The sequence below is a fragment of the Triticum dicoccoides genome, chromosome 6B (genome assembly GCF_002162155.2).
Source record: "Triticum dicoccoides isolate Atlit2015 ecotype Zavitan chromosome 6B, WEW_v2.0, whole genome shotgun sequence".
NCBI lineage: Eukaryota > Viridiplantae > Streptophyta > Magnoliopsida > Poales > Poaceae > Triticum > Triticum dicoccoides.
Window position 1 is genome coordinate 387,403,740 of NC_041391.1, and position 24,134 is coordinate 387,427,873.

At 51.1% G+C, this 24,134-nt stretch overlaps 1 protein-coding gene across 1 annotated transcript in view; it reads left to right on the forward strand.

Annotated features, from left to right (window-relative positions):
• Positions 1-24,134, forward strand: part of LOC119321161 — a 34,585-nt gene that overhangs the window by 3,132 nt on the left and 7,319 nt on the right. Inside the window, exon 3 of the mRNA XM_037594968.1 lies at positions 22,205-22,285. Within this exon, the coding sequence (XP_037450865.1) occupies positions 22,205-22,285 (81 nt within the window). The remainder of the gene's footprint in view (positions 1-22,204; positions 22,286-24,134) is intronic.

Below are 24,134 nucleotides of genomic sequence, written 5' to 3' on the forward strand. Positions count from 1 at the left end.
GCCGTTGTCTGGATGCACAAAGTGGTTGAATCTTCATCTTGCAGTGCGCTATAAGCTTGGCTAATACTTTATGATGCTGGGTCATATGTGCATTTTACCATAAATGGGCACCCGAAGACTGTTTTTTGTTTATGAAACACGTTTTGCTGGTGACATGTGTAAACCATTTCTTTGAATTGCATGATTGAGTGATGCGCTATAGCTATGAATAGAAGTGCAATCTTGGGATAGTACACTTGCAAAACAAATATTATGGCTAGGACAGGGAGAAATGGAAGACATAAGGTTTTGGGGATCTAAGGCGACATGGAAGAAGAAGAATCAACCAGGTAGGATTATAATATTAAGATGATATTCTAGGTAAGCAGACCAATCACTTTTAGCACTACCGCAACACCAAAGGAGTCTTTCCTGCTTGATGATTGCCTTGGTCTTTTAGCACTGCGTGACTTCTCTGTTCAAGACCCTGCTACTACGTTCTTTCTAACTTATTCAAGTGACGAGCATTACAATTACAGGAGTATTGAACCTCCTTTTCTTGATGATGAACATTCTGGCTGCTTTGAGATTGAATTAACCGAAAAAGATGAAATTTGATGATGCTGTTATATTGTATTTCTAGTTATGATTTAGAAGGTACATATACATTAAGCAGAGACAACTAGTTAATAGAAGAAATTTCCAAAGATTAAGTTTTGATAACATCTGCTTACTATACCAATATACCGTCTCACGTATTTGCTTTTACTCTCACGATCTCATCACATCGCGATGTGGTTATCACTTGGTTTCGTAAGCCCTTATTTTTAAGGGACAAAACCCTTTTCCAGTGTCCTAAAAATCATAGTTCAAAAAAGCGCTAGGCGTTAATTGTGCATTTTGCCACCGCCTTGCACTTTACTGACCAAAGCGCATGCTTATGCGCAGTTATGCACAGATTAAGCGTAGTTATGCGCAATGCGTTTTGCCAACGCCTAGAGCTTAGGTGCGCTTAAGCGCTCGCTTAGGTGCGCCTTTTTTAACTATGCTAAAAATGCATAAATGATAGGTGGGTAGCAGGTGGTACGCAGTGTCTGTTCAGACGAGGTGGGAGGATAGTGCTTAGCGCCTATGCATGTTAAGTGGCTGTTTTTACAACAGTGGTATTTATATCTCTACTTCAGGATTCTTAGCTGCTCAGGGGAATATATGTTGATGGAGCAACGACCTTTAAATAGAATAATGTGACAAATAATGATGAGATCTGTGCTGCTCTGACTGATCAATAAACCACCCTGATTGTTTTCCTCTTTACACATGTTTTCTGCCTATTAATGAATGTAGTAATTCACATGGATCTACGGTAGTACTTGTTACAACCAGAAAACTCCAGTGTGGAATTCTCTTGCAGTGACCTTATCTAATGTGCTGCGTAAATTGTATGTTTTTAGTTACCACCAAATCACGAACCTGTAAACTTTGTAGGGCCGGAATATTGTGCAACCCCCCTCCCCCTAAGAGTTGCAGCAGAATTATTCTACACCCCCAATAAACAATTCCTCCCCTGTCTTGTTTCTTTTCCTGAAGGGAGCGAGTTAGCTCTGTTTTGCTCTTGGCTGCAGCGATGCCATGCTCGGCCTTCCCCACGTCAGCGACCGTGTGCTTCCCCTCCGCCTGGTTCCAGGCGAGCAGCCCCATCCCTCACCTCCCCATCCTTCTTCCTCGTTTTTGACCACCGCACCCTATCTCGTATCACCAACGCCAGCCAAAAAAACCCCCTAGCCGCCCTCCTTCTTCCTCCCCACTCCCCCTGTGCTCCAGATCCACTCCCCGTGCCTCCCACGCACCGGTCGAGCGCCACCTCCAACACCTCCCCAGACCATGCGATGTTGGCGGATCCGGTTGCCCTCCCCTCCCTTGCCACCATTGTCCCGTAAACGCGCGACGGCCAGCCTTCGGCCTCTAGCACTCCTTCCCCATTGTGTCTGGGGTCCAGTTGACCCATGTCACCGCCCGCCATTGGCCGTCTTCGCCCTGCTACCCAGCGAGTAGGAGCACCACGGGCTGGTGGCGCCTTTCACGAGCCGCGACGCTCCTGGCTGCCATCTGCCTTGTTATTGCTCACCTTGGGTCTCTGACCGCGGACCGCAGCATCCTGAGGCGTTGGTCCAACAGAAAATGGAAGAAGAGCTAACCAACAGAAAAAATGCTGCCAAGAATTCGGCTGTCATGGCAGCCGAAAACCGTTGCCATGGCACGCTAAATCAACTGTGTGCCTTGCGCGCTTATTTAGCTAAGGGGCGGGGTGACTAGATTATGCTAACAAGCGTGACCCAGATAAAAAGTGAACGAAGCAAAATATTAGTATCTTTGATGCCGGCAGTTAGCTTAGTCATCCCCTGGCAGTTAACGTGTTCCGGTAGCACTCCAGGCATAAAAGGTCTGACAATGCCGTTAGTTTTTCAAAACTGCTCTTAGCCCGTAGGGAATTTCGGAAAGTGTTCTACACGAAAAAAGTTTCGCCTAATCAATATCTTTCCAATGGTATATTGTCTGCCTTATTCCAACAAACAATTTTTTTGATCAAAATACAGTGCATTGGGTTAGCAGGGAGGCGAGCTGGAGCAACTTGGGATATGGCTGACGTCGACCGGGAGCCGTGTGGGACCTCCATATGAGTTTTTAAGGTCACGGTGAGGCTTTGGAGGCCTCGTGCAGGAGGGATATAGCCCGTCAATCCGTGGTCAAATTCGACGCATCAAATATAAAGGGCAGCCCGGTGCATCGTAGCTCCCGCTTGCGTAGGTCCAGGGAAGGACCAACCACTTTGGGTCAAACTCAATGCATCACACGACCAAAAAAAACTATGGCCATGTGGATAGCGTGGTTGCGTGGTACCTCGTGCAGCTTTTCCCTTGGGGAATATAGATGATGCATATCCTCCATGGAAAGAGATCTAGTTCATAGAACATATCCTGAATGGAAAGAGATCTATTTTTTTAAAATAATACATTTTTTATTAATTTACAGAAATAATGCATGGTTTAGATATATTACACAAATAATACGGCGCCGTCTTGGGGCAAGACAACTAGAACTAATCGTCCTCCTGCAAGATGATTAGTCCTAGTCGTCCTCCCTCAAGATGATTACCACTAGTTGTCCTCCCTCAAGATGATTACCACTAGTCGTCCTCCCTCAAGACGATTGGAACTAGTTGTCCTCCCTCAAGACGATTGGAACTAGTTGTCTTCCCTCAAGACGATTGGAACTAGTCATCCTTCCTCAAGATGATTGGTTCTAGGAAAGTTGCACTCTTATGCTGTTGCTTCTTCCACCTTCGATGCAACGTGAGAAGTTCTTTCCGTATTGTCGGATTCAGGGCTCTGCAGGCCCAAGAAGGTTCGAACTCTGGGGCGTGTGCGAAGATCTCAACCTCTCAAGGTACGAGCTCATCGCCCCACAGCCTAGCCTTGCCGGATTCACGTGAACTGGGAAGATGAACACAACAGTTTACCCAGGTTCGGGCCACCTTGCGGTGTAAAACCCTACTCCTGCTTTGTGGTGGATTGGCCTCATGCGGGGCTAAGGATGAACAAGTGCAGTGGATGAACAGCCTCGCGAGGGCTATGGTTGTGAGGGTGGAAAGGGTTTGATCCCTCTCTACGGTGGTGGCTAACCTATATTTATAGTGGCCTTGGTCCTCTTCCCTCAAAACTTAGGCGGGAAGGGATCCCACAACGGCCAATTCGAAAGGGGACAAGTAGTACATCTGATCCTGACGAAAGGTGGCCTTCGCCTGCAAAGCTTCTGGTTGTGACGCAATGGTGGGCCCGGTGATGACATCCGTCCTGCCGAGCCCGTGGTCTTGGTCTTGTAGCACTGGAATGGAAACCTTTGGGAGATTCCTCGGGAACCCACGCTCGTCCTTGCCTCCTTAGCACCAAAGAGGAAACTGCCTCCTCTGTGCCCACTAGCGCCCGCCTGGCCTTGGTCTTCATGGCTCACGTCATCGTAACCTCGTGAGGCTGGGTACCTGCATAGAAATCTCCGCTCCTCAGGAGGCCGCTCCCTCTGGAGGTCTTGGTGTCATGCCCTCGCGAGGGTCTCGTCTTGGTGGTCTTGCAGATGGGCCGTACCAAGCCGTCGAGGGAGCCACGCCGTGGGCCGCAGGCAGGCAAGTCTGGGTACCCTGGTTCCCAGAATGCTGACAGTAGCCCCCGGGCCCAAGGCACTCGGGCTGGCTTCGAGGCAAAGCCAAGGGGCAAGGATGAAGCGCCGCGGGCCCCAATCGCCTGCGGGCCAGGCTCACGCGTGGCGCTTGACGGGACGAGGACGCCTTTGCTTCCCCACGTCGCCTCGGCAACCGCTTCGAGTTGACAACAGCCTGGTGCATGCAGCAGGCCATCATCACTCGGAACGTGGAGGGACGCCGGTTGTCCTTCCTCCGCCTATAAATGAGCGAGGGGAGCGGAGCCCCCTGGCCCATCTTCGTCTTCTTGCCTTCTCGCCCTCCTATCTCCGCCGCGTCTCCCACCTTGCCGAAGCGACCATGGCGCCAGCAGGGAGGTTCTAGGCAGAAGAGAAGGGCAAGGCCTCTCAGGCGGGATTGGAGGCGCCGCCACCCGAGAGGGCGTGACCGTCCTCGCAAATCCGCGGCCGCCCCGGCAATGTCTTCACGGGGGCGCGGGCGTCCGCCTTTGGCGGCTCGCGATGGCTCCAACAGCCGGGGGAGGGGCCTCCCCCGCGGGGGCGGTCGCGTGGGCCGTAGAAGCCATGGCCGGGGGGAAGGCGTGCCGCCGCCAGCCGACCACCACGTTCGCGCGCCCGCTCGAGCGACTCGGCCTGCGAATTCGTCGTGCGGGTGGAGGGCCCTCCGGGCACTTGGCTTCTGCTTCCAAGCTCTTTCGCGGAGGAACTAGGGATGGCAGTTTTGCCCATGGGTATGGGTACCCGCGGGTACCCTACCCGAATAAAATGGGCATGGGCAAGACATGAAGAGGTTTTGTACCCATGGGTAATGGGTATCCATACCCGCAAAATATATGGGTAGGGCATGGGTATGAAATTGCACCCATGGATAACCCAATGGATACCCACAAAAAATCAATAAATCAAAATAAGTCCTATGAGATGTGGTGTCAACATTCAACTCCCATGGCCCATCCCTAAATCTTGTATTCCCTAAACCGGCCATAGCTCATATGCTCACACGCGCTTTCTCGCCACTCCCCCTACATCATATATGTCTCCTCGAAAAGATGAAATCTTGAATTCTCGTCGTCGAAAACTCCTGTCCATCTCTCGATCCAGCGATCCCCAATTCCCACAGCCGTCTCCCACTACGTCGAGATTCCACCAACCGTTGCTCATACTCGCTTGATTTCTCCCAGAGTCCACCCACCGGAGGAGGCCGTGTCGGTGCTATACTACTCGCTTATCATCACTTGAATTTTAGACTCATTTCTCTACTTTTTATAAATTTAAATACCATAGATTGTACCCATTGGATACCCATTGGGTATAGGACACACGATGGGTATGCGCATGGGTATTGATTTATACCCATGGGTATTGTAGTGGGTGGGTATAGAAGGTTTCTATGGGTATGGGTTTGGGCAGAAGGAGGTTGTACCCGCCCATACCCTACCCATTGCCATCCCTAGGAGGAACTGCTGGCAGCGGGACCCGTTGGGCTGTGGCTGCAGCCTGACGGTTGCTGCAACGGGTCCTCGTGGGCGGAGGTCGAGGTCAACTCCATCTCCATGTGTTCTTGACCTGCAGATGGCAGTCGTTCGCCAGCGCACGCGATCTGAAAGGGAGGCGCACCCTCCACTTCAAGTATGACGGGGCGGCAACGCTCTTTGCCAGGGTCTTCGGGGAGGACGACAGCCGCCTGGGGTGCTGCTCGGAGGGCGACGACGATAGCGACCACCCTTGGACGACGATGGCCGGCGTGGCGGCGGCGTCCTCGGCGATGAACTTGCCCTTGGCCGCCGCACCTCCAGCAGCAATGACGACGTCTCCTCTAGGGGAAGCTCGAGTGGCGACGACTACGACGAGCCGCCTCGTCGCCGCGCCTGGACCCAGGAGGGCGGCAAGCCGCCACACCGCCTTGCTCCCGCTCAGGGGAATGCCGAGCCGTCTCACCACCACGCCCCTGTCAAGCAGGAGGAAGACTCCGACTGAGTACGGGTGGTGATGGAGCCAAGCCACATGCGCGGCGGTCCTCGGGAGGCCGCTTGTTTTGCTTCACCCTTTTTTTATTTTCCTGCATCAAGAGTTTGCGAAGAGCCCTGCAGGGCGTGTAATGAAATGCGGCGCTTGCGCCTTCATATTAGTGTTTCTTGCTCACACTCCAACATTGTATCACCGTTAATCGAAAGGCCGCTGCCTCGCGTAATTAGAATAACTTAGCTTGGTGCGTTCGTGACCCTTAGCGGGTCCCCTTGTGGGGGGGGGGGGTTTCGTTCCTCCGGAGCTTCTCCTGGTGATGGTGCGGTTAGGGCGCCAGAGCGACCTAAGGGGGTAGGGGCCACTTGATGAGCTTCGGAGCCTTGAATGGTACGCCACCCCCGAGGCCTCTGGGGAACCCACGAGGGTCCAGAGCCATCGGGGTGCAATTTGCGTAGGGTTCCTTGGCATGGGGGCCTTGCATAGGCCTTTGGAACTCCTGAGCGAGGGCCGACCGCCATCAGCGCGCCGGGCACAATGCTTGTCAGGGCCAGGAGGTGAACACTCATGAGGCCGAGGGGCCAGTGGCTCGCTCAAGAGCGTAGCGCGAGGATCTTGCCAAGGTTTTGACAAGGTGTATGCATGAGCAGGCCTGTCGCCAGCATGGTCTAGGCCGGTTCAGACATATACACCGTCTCCAGCCCTCGCTCGCGGGACACGACAGAGGGAGCTAGGGGCAGCTGCCACACTTCTCAAAGACGAAACTTAAGAGAGGAAACACTACTGGAAGAAGAAAGAGAAGAAAATCCCCCCGTTTTTCGAATAAAGACGCGAGAACTGCAAGTTTCATTCGAAGAAGTAGCAAATGGGTTACAAAAGCAAAGCAAAAGAACAGCCGCGTCTGGCACCTACGCTAGTCTTCTAGTCTTCCCACCAGCGCGGAGCATGGGGCTTCCACTAGGTGTGGGCATAGTCGCTGATTGGCCGTGTCGTTCGCCAGCGCGGAGCATGGGGCTTCCACTTGGGCGTGGGTGGGAGCCCACGTGAGGCCCAGGGGTGACACAGGAGACTCCGGGGCGTGTACAACCCCATTCATTAGGAACACCGAATCGGCTCACGAGGCCCTTGATGAACTTAACGGCCGAGCCAGCGGGGATGGTGCTACGGGCTTCACTTCTGCCCATTTGGTGAACTTGTCGATGGCGACGTAGAGGTAGCAGTATCCACCGGCCGCTCGAGGGAACGGTCCCAGGATGTCCAACCCCCAGACCGCGAACGACCATGAGAGCGGGATGGTCTGGAGACCTTGCGCGGGCTGGTGAATCTGCTTGGCGTGAAATTGGCAAGCCTCGCAGGATCGCACCAGCTCGGCAGCGTCATCGAGTGCCGTCGGCCAGTAGAAACCGCTACTGAACATCTTGCCCACGAGGGTGCGGCGAGGAGTGGTGCCCGCAGTCCCCGCCGTGGATGTCAGCCAGCAACTCGCGCCCTTGCTCTTCGGATATGCACCACAGCGAGACGTCGTTGGGGCGTTGCCGGTACAGCTCGCCGTCCTGCAAGCAATAAGCAGTGGCCTGGCGGACCACGCATTCCGCGTCCTCCTCCTCCGGCAAGGTGCCATGGAGCAGGTACGCCTTGAACACCTCAGTCTAGCAGCCCGCCTGAGGTTCCAACGCCAGGAGCAAGCAAGCTCCTGAGGTCGGGCCACGGGCCGGGGCTCCTGAGGTCGGGGCCGGCGGCAGCTCCTCCCTGGGCAACGCCGAATCCGCGGCCGGGGGTGCCGCGGACGGCTTGTGGAGCCTCTCAAAGACGCCAGGCCTCTGGGGCTCATGGCGAGACGCCCTCTTGGTGATGTCGTCTGCTTCCTTGTTCGCGCCCCACGGGATGTGCTGCAATTCCAAGCCCAGGAAGCGTTTCTTGATTTTACGTACCTCTTCTAGGTAAGCCTCCATGTGCTCGTCCTTCGGCTTGTACTCTTTGTTGGAGAAGTTGACGAGGAGTTGGGAGTCGCCCTTGATGGCGAGACGCTTGATTCCCAGGCCTGCCGTGGCCCTGAGGCCAGCAATCAAGCCCTCGTACTCTGCGATGTTGTTGGAGACCTTCTCGCCGCGCTGGAAGCAGAGTTGTACGGCATAGTAGAGCTTGTCCTTGGTTGGCGAGACGAGCACGACTCCAGCCCCCGCGCCCTGCCGCGCAAAGGCACCATCGAAGTGCATGACCCATTTGTTGGGTGCTTTGTCGCCGGGCGCGAGGGATCGGCCCTCGTCCAGCCCCCGATCAGGAGCGTCGGTCCACTCCGCCACGAAGTCGGCCAAGGCCGCCCCCTTGATGGCCCTGGTCGTGCTAAACTCCAGCTGGAAAGCTTGCAACTCGATGTTTTATTCTGCAACCCTCCCGACGGTGTTTTATTCTGCAACCCTCCTTGTTGGCCCTTAGAAAGCCTACCAGCGCCTCCTATTGATCCTGAGGAAGGCCCGCGCCAATGGTGAAAGTGGCGCCCGAGCCCCCGGTGTTGACAGGCACCAGCTTTGTCTCGGTCCGATCATGAGAGACCAACTGCTTTTTCTTTGCAGGCGCGGCCTCCTGAGACTCCGCGGCGCCCGTGGTGGCAGGGCACAAAGCGGCCGTGGCCCTGTAGGCGAGCCTGAGGACCCGGACTGCGTCCTTCGTTACCACCGTGATAACGCCGCTGCTGCCCGGCATCTTGACGACGTTGTTGCCCGGATGGGTCGCCGCCATGAACTTGGCGAGGGCCGGATACCCCAGGATGGCGTTGTGCGGGAGGCCGATGCGGGCGACGTCGAAGTCGATGAGCTCGGTGTGGTAGTTGTCGCGCGTGCCAAAGGTGACGGGGAGGCGTATCTGCCCCAGCGGAGTGGCCGAGCCCTTGACCACCCCCGAGAAAGGCTAGGTGGGGAGGAGTTGGTCGTACGACACTTGAAGAGGTCGAAGGCTTCCACTGAGAGTATGTTCAGGCCGACGCCTTTGTCGATGAGGGTCTTGGTCACCGCGACGTTGCTGATGGTCGGCGTGCACAGCGTGGGGAGACCGCCCGCCGTGGTCGTGGCCTTGGGGTTGTCTCCGGAATCGAAGGTGACGGCGGTTTCGGGCCCGATGCCGCCCTACACAGCCCCGCGCTGCGGCTGGGCAGCACCTTGCCGACGGAGAAACTGCTTGATGTGACGGCCAGAGGCAGGCGCCTGCGGCCCGTCGATGATGCACGCGACCGCATGGGGCGCCGGAGCCGCGAAGCGTGCGACGAACTGGTTGCGGAGTTCCTCCCAAGAGGAGATCGAGGCATGCGGGAGGCCGCTGAGCCAGGACCGAGGGGCCTCCATGAGAGCCAGGGGGAACCAGTTCGCCATGGCCTTGTCGTCGCCGCCTGCTGCCTCGATGGCATGCGCGTATGATCGGAGGAACTCTTCGGGGTCCGCAGCGCCGTCGTACCGTGGGGCATCGACGGCCTGAACTTTGCAGGCCACTGCACCCGACGCAGGCCAGGGGTGAAGGCAGGATGACCCGCGGTGATCCCGAGGGCGTCCCGTGGCCAGGTTGGTGAAACGGCGTCCGCCATGGGAACAACGAGGCGAGGGCGGAGCGCAGAGGCGAAGCTTTGACACGCCCTACATGGCGCGCCAAATGTCGGATTCAGGGCTTCGCAGACCCAAGAAGGTTCGAACTCTTGGGCGTGTGTGAAGATCTCAACCTCTTGAGCTACGAGCTCGTCGCCCCACAACCTAGCCTTGCAGGATTCACGTGAACTGAGAACAAGATGAACACGACAGTTTACCCAGGTTCGGGCCACCTTGCGGTGTAAAACCCTACTCCTCCTGCTTTGTGGTGGATTGGCCTCACGAGGGGCTGAGGATGAACAAGTACAGTGGATGAACAGCCTCGCGAGGGCTATGGTGGTGAGGGTGGAAAGGGTTTGATCCCTCTCTATGGTGGTGGCTAACCTGTATTTATAGTGGCCTTGGTCCTCTTCCCTCAAAACTTAGGCGGGAAGGGATCTCAGTACTTCTGGTCGTGACGTAGCGGTGGGCTCGGTGATGACATCCATCCTGCCGAGCCCGTGGTCTTGGTCTTGTAGCACTGGAATGAAACCTTTGGGAGATTCCTTGGGAACCCACGCCTGTCCTTGCCTCCTTAGCACCAAAGAGGAAACCGCCTCCTTGCGCCCGCCTGGCCTTGGTCGTCATGGCTCACGTCATCGTAGCCTCGTGAGGCTGGGTACCTGCATAGAAATCTCCGCTCTGGAGGCCGCTCCCTCTGGAGGTCTTGGTGTCGTCCGCCTCTGGAGGTCTTGTCTTGGTGGTCTTGCAGATGGGCCGTACCAGGCCGTCGAGGGAGCCACGCCGTGGGCCACAGGCAGGCAAGTCTAGGTACGCTGGTTCCCAGAACGCCGACGCGTATCTCCTCAAAGGTCCTTGCAGGCCACCCACACCTACTTAATGCGTGACCCAACTCATTTAGTATGGTGTCACTACTGATGAGTTCGTCCCATTGAACTATCCTATTGTCTATCCTGAAATTGATGGCTAACTTCAAAAGACATTTCGACATACTCAGGTGGAAACTACGATCGAAAGGATAATCGGACATCTTGACGAGACTACAATGCACTGCTTACCAACCTTTCTATAGGGGGGGGTTGTTATACGCCGAGAAGAGAAGGATGGCGGGAAAGAAGATGGTGGGAACAAAAGGGTTGGCGGGAAAGAAGATGGCGGAAAAGGGATGGCGGGAAAGGAAGGGTTGGCGGGAAAGAAGATGGCAGGAAAGGGTTGGCGGGAACATATTATGAAAAATTGTTGCGGAAAATTAGTCCAGGCTGGAGTGAGGACCAATCATCTTGAGGTGGGATGACTAGTTCCAATCATCTTTAGGGAAGACGACTAGTTCCAATCATCTTGAGGGAGGATGACTAGTGGTAATTGTTAGGGATGCAACTTGTATTATTAGGAGGTCGAAGCCAGCATATATACACATACATGAGGAGGCCAAAAGGCTACAAGAGGATGCCAAGAGACTAGAATGAAAGGCCAAAAGCCATGACTAATATAAAACACCCCCCCCCCCTCCTCAAACTCATGGTGGATCCACAACACTGAGTTTGGAGAGGTGAAATCCATGTTGCGCTCCAGTCTGGGCATTCGTGAAGAGGTCTGCAAGCTGTAACTCAGAAGGCACATACTGAAGAGCAATAACATGATCCTGCACAGCAGCACGCACATAATAAGCATCAACACCAATATGCTTGGTAAGCTCGTGCTTCATGGGATCTCGCGCAATACTGATAGCACTTGTACTGTCTGACAAAAGGGTGGTAGGTTTAGTAACATAAACACCAAAATCCTTCAGTAACCATCGTAACCATGTCACCTCTGCCTTTAGAAGAGCCATAGCTCGTAACTCAGCCTTTGCACTCGAACGGGAAACCGTGGTCTGTTTCTTCGTCTTCCAGGCAAATGAGAGAACCACCAAGAAAAACACAGTAAGCAGAAAGTGAACGGCGATCCGTAGGATCACTAGCCCACTTAGCATCTGAATAGGCCTGGAGCTGTAACGAGCTAGAACGAGGAAAAACAGACGATGAGAGATCATGCCACAAAGATATCGTAGAATACGAAAAAGATGACTATAGTGCACTAAAGTGGGAGCAGAAACAAACTGACTCAAAATGTGGATAGGATAGGAATATCTGGACGAGTGACAACAAGATGACGATAACGCGTCGGATCAGACAAGGGCTCACCATCAGAAGCGCGAAGTTGAACATAGAGCTTCATAGGAGTCTCAACAATGCGCTCATCACTAAGAGCCGCACGAGTAAGAAGATCCTGAATATACTTTTCTTGGGAAATAAAAAAGCCATCAGAGGTGGAAGAAACCTCAATCCCAAGAAAGTAACAAAGAGGACCAAGATCAGACATAAGAAACTGCTCACTTAGACGGGACTTGACAAAGGCAATGTACTCAGAATCGTCGCTAGTGATGATCATGTCATCAACATATAGAAGAAGAGTGCGGCCACGAGCAGAAAGGTGTACAAACAACGCCGGATCATGAGCGCTCGCTGAAAAGCCAGCGACAGTCACCAGAGAGGCAAAACGCTCGAACCAGGCGCGAGGGGCATGCTTAAGGCCATAGGGGGAGCGACGAAGACGACAAACCATGCCATCAGGAACAGAATACCCAGGTGGTGGCTGCATGTAAACCTCCTCACGTAGCTCACCATTAAGAAAGGCATTCTTAACATCATGCTGAGATACAGACCAGTGACGAACAGAGGCCACAACAAGAAGTGTGTGAACAGTGGTCATATGGACCACAGGAGCAAAAGTCTCATCGTAATAACGCTCAAGAGAACCATCAGAGAGAGTCTTAACCTCGTAGACCCACTTACAAGTGATGGGACGAACACCAGGAGGAGGAGAAACAAGATCCCATGTGCCGGTGTGCTCAAGAGCAGCAAGCTCCTCGGCCATCGCAAACTGCCATTCGGGATGAACAATAGCATCGTGATAAGAGGTAGGCTCAAGTATAGCCGAAAGACCATATTGGGAAGGGGAATAGCGGTCAGGAGGAGGACAGGGCCGAGGTCGAAGACCATAAGTCGGCTAAGATGAGGAAGAAGGTACACCAGAAGTACATGGCGCATCAGTGGACCCATCCATAACACGTGGACGGCGAGTGTAATGGAAAGGAAAAGAGGGACGGGTAGGAATCACCGGAGATGGAGATGGGGAAGACATTGGTGCTGATGGGGAAGGAATCGTTGATGAAGATGGAGATGAAGGTATCGGGGATGAAGGTGGAGAGTCATGCGACGAGGGAGGAGAAGAAACTGTGGAAGAGGATGGCGCCGTATCTGCAACAACGGGGGAAGGAGTAGGAATATGGGGCACAAAGGGAGGTGTATCGCGAAATGTGAGAAAAGAGATGTCCTCCACAGAAAAGGTCGAGGAGGATGGTCGTGGGTAGAAAGGACGAGACTCATCAAAAGTCACATCCCGGAAAATACGCATCCGACGACCGACAGGATCCCAACACCGACAACCCTTATGCTCATCGTTGTATCCTACAAAGACACACTCAACAGACTGAGCGGTTAGCTTGGTGCGTTCACGTGGGGAAAGAAGAACATAGCAAACACAACCAAACAAACGAAGCGCCGAATAATCAGGAGAACGATTGGAAAGACGTTCGAAAGGAATACCACCCTGCAAGGCAGCAGATGGTTGAATATTGATGAGATATGTGGAGGTGGAAATGGCCTCAGCCCAAAAGTGAGGTGGAAAAGAGGCAGCAATCATCATTGCACGCGCCGTCTCAAGAAGGTGACGATGCTTGCGCTCAGCCACACCATTCTGAGCATGAGCACCAGGACAAGAGAACTGGGGAAGAGTACCCTGTTCAGCAAGAAATCCTCGCAATGCACGAGAGATACACTCACCGGTAGAATCTGCGCGAAAAACATGAATGGGAGTGGAGAATTGAGTATGAACCATGGCAGCAAATTTTTTGTATATAGATAAGACCTTGCTATGAGAAGACATGAAATAGATCCTGAGGTAGCGAGTAAAATCGTCTATAAAGAAAATATAGTAGCGATGACCCCCTTTCGAAGCGAAGGGAGCAGGGCCCCAAACATCTGAGTGAACCAGATCAAAAGGACGCTTAGACACCGACTCACTGTGAGGATAGGGTAGCTGAATTTGCTTACCAAGCCTACAACCTAGACAATCCAATGAAGCATTGCCGGAGACAGACCATAGAAAACCACGATGAACTAAAGATGAGAGACGAGAACCACATAAATGGCCAAGACGATGATGCCACTGCTGAAAAGAGCTAGCAGATGCAGCAACAGGGGCCACGAGACTGGCGGCGGTGGCATCGGAGGGAAGACGAAGCCAGTCAAGCTCCCAAAGACCATGATGGCGTCGAGGGCCAGCACCAAGCAGAGCACCTGTGCGACGATCCTGAACGGAACATGAATCAAAGTCGAGATTGACCCTATCAACAATCTGACTACCTGAAAATAGGGCTGCGTGAAAAGTTCGAGGCTCGTGAGCCGCTCGAGATCGACTCGTTTTTTGGCTCGACTCGAGATCGACTCAAAAACAAATGAGCCGAGTTTAAACACTTTATGTAGCTCGACCGAGAAACATGACGATCTTGAGCCAATACTGGCTCACTCAATGTTAGCTCGATAGCTTGACATAATACCATTATGTTAAATGATCACGCCATATATTAAATGAATAAAATAATTTGTTACTACCACATATGATGTGCGTGATTTGTCTCCATTTTATTTACCAGCAAACATGGAAGCTTAATTAAGTGTAGAGAAGATTTAGGTTTAATTATGGTACGTGGTCGACTTCGTCTTAAATTTCCTGTTGTTTTGGACAAAAATTACCCAGCATATGCACCTTTGTTTTCTTGTTTTTCGTCCACGAAGACCATCATCTCTTGCTAGTTCACCCAAGAGACCAAGATGAGCTCTTGCCCTACAAAATTGTGTTGTGTTGTGTCTTTATCTAGTTGGAATAATCACCATAGATTTATAATTTTTACCGTCTCATTTAGCTCGAAACTAGCTCGAGATCGACTCGAGATCGTTATAAGCTGAGCACGAGTCATGTTCTAGAGCTCGATCTTGAGCTTCACTTAGTTTGAGCTCGCCAAACTTTAATATGAGTTGAGCTGAGCCAACTCCAACTCGCTCGAACTCGACTTGTTTGCAGCCCTACCTGAAAAGAGTTGCATGCTAAGTCGATGAACATGAGTAACCGAGGGAACAAGAAAAGAAGATGTGCTAAGAGTGCCTCGTCTAGCGACTGGGAGGGGAGTACCATTAGTAGTATGAACACGAACAAGAGACTCGATAGGTCGAACGGATGTCAAAGTGGAGGAATCATAAGTCATATGAAAAGATACTCCAGTATCAAAAATCCATGAGGAGGTACCTGAATGAGTAGAAGGTGGTCTCTCAGTGCCCGAAAACTTAGGCGCAGAACCAGCAGAACCTATTGGTGAAGAATCCCAAGTATCAAGAAGGCATCAAAGTTGCGCAATCTCATGTGCAGACAGAGACACAGTGGTAGACGTCGAGGTAGAACCATCTGCTGACGAAGAGCGGTTGCCACCACCTGTGAAAGCCGTGTGTAGAGTTGACTGAGAGTAGCAAGTCGACGTAGAGCGGTCACCGACGCGCGGAAGCGGCAAGGGTAGTCGGTGTAGAGCAGGCACCACCACCACTGGCAGAAGCCGCTAGAAGAGTCGACGAATAACGACCATCACCGCCTGCTGAAGACGTCATAGAGGGCAACATGAGAGGCGGGTAAGCACCGAGCGGCGGCGCATATGCGAGACGAGATCAATATAGGGAACACCATCGGTAGACTGTGAGCAGCGACGGAAATGCAGGCCCGACGGAAACGACATTTCTCTTTTTTTTACTCTCTCTTTTCTCTCTCTCTCTTTTTTAGAAGAACAACCAACAGATCTGGATCACGACCAGACGTGAACCAGCAGCAACAGTTTCAGGCAACACCGCGTGACCCGTGAGCGCTCGCGAGCAGCCAGCAGCACAACCGTGCGGATGGCAGGACCGGACGGGTGACTGGCGGCGGACGAGGCCGGCGACCGGCAGCGACACCCTGGGGACGCCCGGCGGCGACAGGCGGCGGCAGCCTGGGAAGTCAACCGGCGGCCGGCCTGAACGTAGCTTCGTCCAGGCTCTGGAGGTGGCAGAATCCTGCAGTTAGCGGCAGGATGCGACAGAGATCGGCGGCTGGAGGCTTGATTCGGGAAGAAGAGTGGCTTGTTCAGATTTGTAGTGGCGAAGGCGAGCAAGAGCAGCACACGACGTGGAGCAGCACAGCCGGAGAAAGGAGGAACGCAGCGGCGCAATTGGATCGGAGCACAAGTTGCGGTGTGCGATTTTTTTTGCCTAATGTTGAGATGAGAGGGGGAGTACCTACAGAGAGGAGGGCCGGTGGTGTCTTGTGACCTCAGAGTGGTTCCTCTTGTGTCTGGCGGCTCACACTGGGGCAGGGGGAAGAGGGGCTCCTCTTCTAGGTCAGCACCTCTCATGGGCTTGGGCCCAAGAGACAGATCTTGATGGGCTAGGGCCCATACCGGTTCAACACTCCCCCTCAAGATGGGTGGTAGATATCTATCATCCCCATCTTGTCACACGCCAAGTTACAGTCCTTTGTTCCCAGTCCCTTTGTCAAGCAATCTGCAAACTGCTGCCCAGAGCTGACATGAGTAAGGCTGATGATCCCAGCATCAAGTTTCTCTTTAATGAAGAAGCGATCAATTTCCACATGCTTCGTCCTATCATGTTGAACTGGGTTATTAGCAATGGCTATAGCTGACTGATTGTCACACCACACCCTTAAGGGTCCCTTCCTCAAGAGTTTCAACTCGCATAGTAGGTGCTTCACCCAGAGCGTATCACACAACCCTTGAGATAATGCTCTATATTCAGCTTCTGCTGTTGATCTAGACACAACATTCTGTTTCTTGCTTCTCCATGACACCAAATTTCCTCCCACAAACACACAGTAACCTGAAGTTGATCGTCTATCATCTTGACAGCTAGCCCAATCAGAGTCACTATAGCCATCCACCTCAAGATGTCCACTCTTCGCAAACCACAACCCTTTACCCGGAGTCCCCTTCAAGTATCTCAGGATTCTGTGAACAATATCAAGATGCCCTCTCCTTGGTTCATGCATGTATCTGCTCACCACCCCCACGGCATACGTAATGTCAGGCCTAGTATGACACAAGTACAATAACGTCCCAACCAGCTTCTGATAATCTTCCTTATTCACTAGCTCACCTGATTGTGCTGTTACTTGATGATTTTGTTCAATTGGAGTAGGGGCTGCACGACATCCCATCATGCCCATGTCACTCAAAAGATCCAAGGTGTATTTTCGTTGGCACAAAGATATTCCCTTCTCTGTCCGGGCCACTTCTATGCCAAGGAAGTACTTTAGATTTCCTAAGTCTTTTACCTCAAACTCCTTGCTCAGACACCCCTTCACTCTCTTTATTTCCTCCTCATCATCTCCAGTGATGATGATATCATCAACATACACTGCAACAATGGTGATCTTCTTATTAGTGTGTCTATAAAACACCGTGTGGTCACCATTACATTGGCCATACCCCATATTCCAAACAGCTCGTCTGAACCTATCAAACCATGCCCTCGGCGATTGCTTCAGACCATACAAGGATTTCTTCAGCCTGCATACCTTCCCCGTAGTCTGTTCTGTGCCAAAACCTGGCGGTATCTCCATGTATACCTCTTCTTTCAAGTCACCATGTAAGAAGGCATTCTTGACATCTAACTGGTGCAATTTCCACCCAAAGTTTGCAGCACACGAGACCAATACCCGTACCGTGTTCATCTTTGTAACTGGAGCAAATGTCTCATCATAGTCAATTCCATAAGTTTGACTATATCCTCTGGCAACCAATCTAGCCTTATACCGTTCCACCTTGCCCTCAGGATTCTGCTTCACAGTAAAAATCCACTTACAACTCACTGCTTTCTTTCCTGCCGGCAATGTGGTTAGCACCCATGTCTTGTTTTTTTTCAATGCTTCTAACTCCTCTATCATCGATTCACGCCACTTTGGATCTTGCTTTGCAGCCTTCCAATCCCTAGGGATAGACACAGTTTGCAGAGAGGCAACAAACGCCTTATATGAAGGTGACAAAGCCTTGTAAGACACAAAATTGCCAATATCAAGGTCATCACAAGCATCATCCTTTGGCAGAGCCTTCCTTGCTACCTCACCCTTCCTTGCCGCTTCACGTGTAGGTTTTCGCAACGCAATGGGCAGCTCCACTGTGTCAGATGAGCTTGCCTCACTGCCTTGCTGCTCCCCCTGCACTCTTGCCTCACTGCCTTGCTGCTCCCCCTGCACTTGTGGTTGCCGCCGAGAGTACACCAGGGTATTCGTCTGCCATCGATCCCGAACAGGAACCTGGAGAGCACCAATCTTAAGTGTATCGACAGTTGGCTCGACATGAGCCCGCACATCATCATCAGTGATGGTACTAACCGGAATTGTACCCACTATTGGTTGAACCTGAGCCTGCACATCATTTTCAGTGTTAATGTCCACAGGATCACCGTGAGTATGAGACACATCCTTCTCCCCCTCTTGACCATCATGCACAGGGTGTAGGTGGTCAAGCTCTGCAAACAACAGACTGAGATCAGTCGGCTCACCATAGAATGGCTCAGACTCCCTGAATGTAACATCCATACTTACAAACCTGCGTTTTTCAGAGGGACACCAACATTTATACTCCTGCTGACTAGACGAATATCCCAGAAAGACACACTTCACTGCCCGAGGATCAAGCTTGCCAACAGATGGTCGGTGATCACGAACAAAGCAGGTACTGCCAAACAACTTTGGGGGAACAACAAACTTATTATCTCCAATGATCAACTCAGACGGAGATTTCATGCCAAGTATCCTGGAAGGTGTTCGGTTGATCAAGTATGTGGCTGTCATAACTGCATCATCCCACAAGAACTTAGGCACATTCATGGTAAACATCAACGACCGAGCAACCTCAAGAACATGACGATTCTTCCGTTCGGCCACTCCATTCTGAGGGGGGGTGTCCGGACATGAAGTTTGATGAAGAATCCCATGGTCAGCCATGAAAGCCCCAAAAATGTTGTTCACATACTCCGTTCCATTGTCCGTCCTGAGCACCTTGACCTGTACCTGAAACTGGTTCTTTACAAGAGCATGGAAGTTCTGAAAACAGCTAAACACCTCATCCTTGTGACGCATCAAGTAAATCCAAGTCATGCGAGAATAGCAGTCAATAAAGGTAGCAAAATACTTCTTCCCATTCATTGACACCACTGGGCTAGTCCATACATCCGAATGAATAAGCATAAAAGGAGATATGCTCCTGAGCCCCTTACTCACATATGAGGCCCGTGTGTGTTTTGCATATTCACAAGCATCACATGTCAGCTTGCCTTTTCCTATTCCACACATAACATCCGGAAATATTCTACTCATCTTATCAAAAGATACATGCCCCATCCTACAATGATGGATCATCGCCTGCTTCTCCTTATCCTCCATGGTCGCAGCACACACCAAGTCCGGCTGCACCTCCTGGTCCATGTACCAGAGCCCCCTACGCCTGGTGCCAGTCCCAACCGTCTGGCTCGTCTGTCGCTCCTGAATCAAGCAACCGAACTTGTCAAGGATCACACGACAGTCCATTTGATCAATGAGTGCACTGAAAGAGACCAAATTGACAGGAAAGGCTGGCACATGTAAAACTGACGATAGGGAAATGGTCGGAGTACACTTTACTGTACCAACCCCTATGACTGGTTGTTTTGTGCCATCAGCCGTTTGTATAGTGCCCGTGTGAGAGGGAGGATGCTTAGTGTAAGATTCGAACACACATGAGTTACTAGCAACATGCTTAGACGCTCCAGAGTCAAGAACCCACTCTAGAGCACTCTCATTAGTAGCAAGAGATGCTCTTTCCGGATTACCTTCATCGGTGGAGGCCCAGTGAGCAAAGTCTCCATAGGCAACATCATCTACATCTTTGCCTTTGGACGTCCCAGTGTCTCCTGCAACGGCCATGTGAGCCCTCTGACCCCCTGAGTGTCCTGAGTAGCCACCTCTACCTCTAGAAGCCTGGCTCCATGAGGTCTCTGAGTATCCACCTCTGCCTCTAGCACTTCTACCTCTGCCTGCTCCCCCTCTGTTATATCCCCTGCCTCTGCCACGAGTTGGACATTCTCTCTTCCAGTGACCTACCTCCCCACAGATATGACATTTGGTGGGATCTCCCCACTCCATGCGCTCAGTGACTGCAAATGTCGAAGCTGGCACAACCTTCATGTCTGCATGCTAGGGATAGGCGCACCTCCTCTTGAGTCATCGCTGCAATAGCCTCAGGAATGGTAGGCAGACTAGGTTGGTGCAACAGGGAAGCCTTCCTGCCATCAAAGCAACCTTTGAGGCCAGCCAAAAATTTCAGAACACGCCTGCGTGCCATCCACTTATGCCCTGACTCGATTGAAGCCGCATCATAGAGTTCCAAGGGATCACAGTTATCCTGGTCAGCCCACAGAGCCTGCAGTTCTGCCACGTATGTCATCACTGACATGCCATCATCTTGACGCAGCAACCTAATCTTGTCCTCAATCTGAGCAATGAGCATGACATTGCCCTTGCCAGAGTATTGAGTGGACAGAATCTTCCATATCTCAGCAGGTGAGGATAGCCCCTCCACAGAGCGTCCAATGGAGGGCACCACGGAGTTCAACAACCACACCATAAGTACAGAGTGGATGACCTTCCACCTCTTGCCCTCTGCACTACTCGTGTCCCTTGGTTCTACAACGGTGCCCAACAAATATCCATCAAGCTCCTTCTGCTCCACAGCCCACAAAGCCCTTCTGGACCAGCTCAAATAATTTGTTGCCCCCTCTAGCTTCATGTCCAGGGGCGACATTTCAAGCTTTTGAGCCACTTCCTGTCGAGGAACGATGGCCCCAGAGTTGGACTCCGCGAGGATCTTAGCGAGCTTCTCCAAAGCCTCGGCAAGACCAGTTGGTTCAGCCATTGTTTGGCGGGATAAGCAGCAACAACAAAACTCAGCAACACCTCTTCTTCTCTTTCCAACCAGCAGCAGCTCCTCGCAGGAATAAGCTCCAGCACCTCCTCTTCCTTCTCCCCCTCAGCAGCACCAGCAGTAGCAGCAACAGAGTCGGCAGCAGCAAACACGCAGCCTCCAGGACCACAGCGCCCAGCAACAGCTCCTCTCCTCTCGACCACTCCCCTTTCTACTCTCCGCTCAGCAGCACCACAACGCACGCAGGACGCACGCACTCCTTCTCTCCACTAGTGCTCCTCCTCTGCTCCTCTGCCTGCTGCCGCTCAGCACACGCACGCCAGCAACCACCCCGCCAGCAACCACCCCGAGCAGCTCCTCTTCCTCTGCAGCCGCCCGAGGACGAGGAAGAGCCCGAGCAGGGGCTCTACCTCCGGTCCAAGAAGCAGCAGCAGCAGCCGCCCGCGCAGCTCTACCGGGCCGCTCCCCGCGTCTCTCGTGCGTGCAGCTCTCCTCAGCCTCCCGCGCGCGCGCCAGATCCGCCGCCACCTCGCCGGACGTCGCCGCCGTCTCCTTAGGCCCCGCCGTCGCTGGGCTCTGATACCATGTTGAGATGAGAGGGGGAGTACCTACAGAGAGGAGGGCCGGTGGTGTCTTGTGACCTCAGAGTGGTTCCTCTTGTGTCTGGCGGCTCACACTGGGGCAGGGGGAGGAGGGGCTCCTCTTCTAGGTCAGCACCTCTCATGGGCTTGGGCCCAAGAGACAGATCTTGATGGGCTAGGGCCCATACCGGTTCAACACCTAAAGCTCTAATACCATGTTAGGAATGCAACTTGTATTATTAGGAGGTCAAAGCCAGCATATATACACATACATGAGGATGCCAAAAGGCTACAAGAGGATGCCAAGAGACTAGAGTGAAAGGCCAAAAGACATGACTAATATAACTCTTGACAGTAATCATCTTGAGGGAGGATGACTAGGACTAATCATCTTACAGGAGGACGATTAGTTCCAGTCGTCTTGCCCCAAGACGCCGCCGTATTTTTTGTGTAATATATCTGAACCATGCATTATTTCTGTAAATTAATTAAAAAATGTATTATTAAAAAAAATTTAGCTACAATTTTTAGAGGTTGTGGTACATTTTTAGATTTTCTGTTGTACTATAATTCGAGTATCTATAGATGATGCACATCGATTTTACGCCGTGAATTCCTTCTTTTTTCCAGCTTTTATATGTAACTACAGTTTTCTCCGCAAACAAAATATTTATGTATATTTTGCATTAGGCAATATATCTTTCTTTGTGCTGTGTCCATTTTTCTCTGGACTCTGGTACAAAGTCTTCTTTCCTGCTCTTTAATGCTCTTTAATATTAAACTAATATATATATTTTCAGGAATATCTGTTGCATATGCTGCTCCAAGGAGGCATCCGTTCATTTGCATTGTCGAGAATAACTTCTGTGCTTCTAGAAGAGGTGAGTTTTCTTTTTCTGACATTAGCTTGTGATAACCGTTACATCATTGATAAGGAGAGAAATCTTTGATGATATTTCAGTCCTTCAGATATCTCTTTACTGATTCCTTCCGTGTTAAGTTTGGTTTACCTTGACCTCTCTTGACATTATCAGTACACGTTAACCGTCTGCTACCCACTTCTAGAAAGCCTGTGCTGTATATGCCCAAACTAACTCTGTGCATTTGGTTTATATGGTTTGGTTTATACGGTTTTCATTTTGTATGGTATTAATACTTCGATAAGTATGGTATGGATTTAAGATACGGTTTGATTTTGGTATATACCAAATTATTTCGTATGGTTTGGGTATGTACCATATAACGCAAATTTAAAAATGACATACACCCTCCGATCCATATTACTTGTCTTAGATTTGTCTAGATACAGATGTACATAAATTTATGACTTAAAACACATACCTTTTTATGCAAACAAACAATATATAAGTATATATGCATGTGCTTAGCATTATTTTAAGAGAAAAATGAATACGCTACAAGAAAATGGACCTGCTTAGCAGGGAATCTGGCTCCTGTACAAGAAGAATGACTACTTGTATGGTTGTTCACCTCAAGAAATATAAATATATTTTTTACTTCGGTTAACTGTTCGATTTTTCGGTATATACCATAAAAACCGAAATTCAAAACCGTATGAAAAGTTCATACCATACTGAAACCAGAAACCATAAAAACCGTAAAATTGTTTCGGTTTCGTTTATTTTTGATATGGTTTTCGGTTCGGTTTTAAAATGCACAAGTGAGCCCAAGCCATCTCAAACGATGTTGGACGAGCTTCTCTTCAATCGGTGCCACATCAACGATCGCATATATCATCAATTTGGATCCGATCCTTTCTTGTGCGGCCACATATCCATCACAATATGCGCATCTCTGCCACACCTAGCTGTTGGATATGTCACATTTTAGTTGGTCAACATTCAACGCCATACAACATCGCATGTCGAATCGCCGTCCTATAGAATCTGTCTTTTAGCTTTTGTGGCACACTCTTACCACAAAGAACACCAGAAGCTTGGCACCACTTCATCCATCCAACTTTGATTCAATGGTTCACATCTTCATCGATACCACCATCCTTCTGCAGCATTGATCCCAAATATTGAAAGGTGTCCTTCTGAGGTACCACCGACATCAAGGTTAACTTCCTTCTCCTCGCGCCTAGTAGTACACGTCATGTACTCAGTTTTAGTTCTACTAAGGCTAAAACCTTTTGATTCTAAAGTCATGTCTCCACAGCCCTAACTTTCTATTAACCCTCGTACGACTATCGTCGACTAGCAGCACATCATCCGCAAAGAGCATACACCATGGGATTTCTCCTTGTATATCCCTTATGACCTCACCCACTACCAAAGCAAAAAGATAGGGGCTGAAAGCTAACACTTGGTGTAATCCTATTTCGATGGGGAAGTCATCAGTGTTGCCATCACTTAGAACACTTGTCGCAACATTATCGTACATGTCCTTGATGAGGGTAATGTACTTTGTTGGGACATTGTGTTTCTCCAAGGCCCACCACATGACATTCCGTGGTATCTTATTGTAGGCCTTCTCCAAGTTGATGAATACCATATGCAAGTCCTTCTTTTGCTCCCTTTATCTCTCCATAAGTTGTCGTACCAAGAGCATGGCTTCCATGGTTGACCTCCCACGCATGAAACCAAACTGATTTTTGGTCACACTTGTCATTCTTCTTAAGCGGTGCTCAATGACTCCCTCCCATAGCTTCATTGTATGGCCCATCATCTTAATTCCACAGTAATTAGTAGAACTTTGAACATCCCC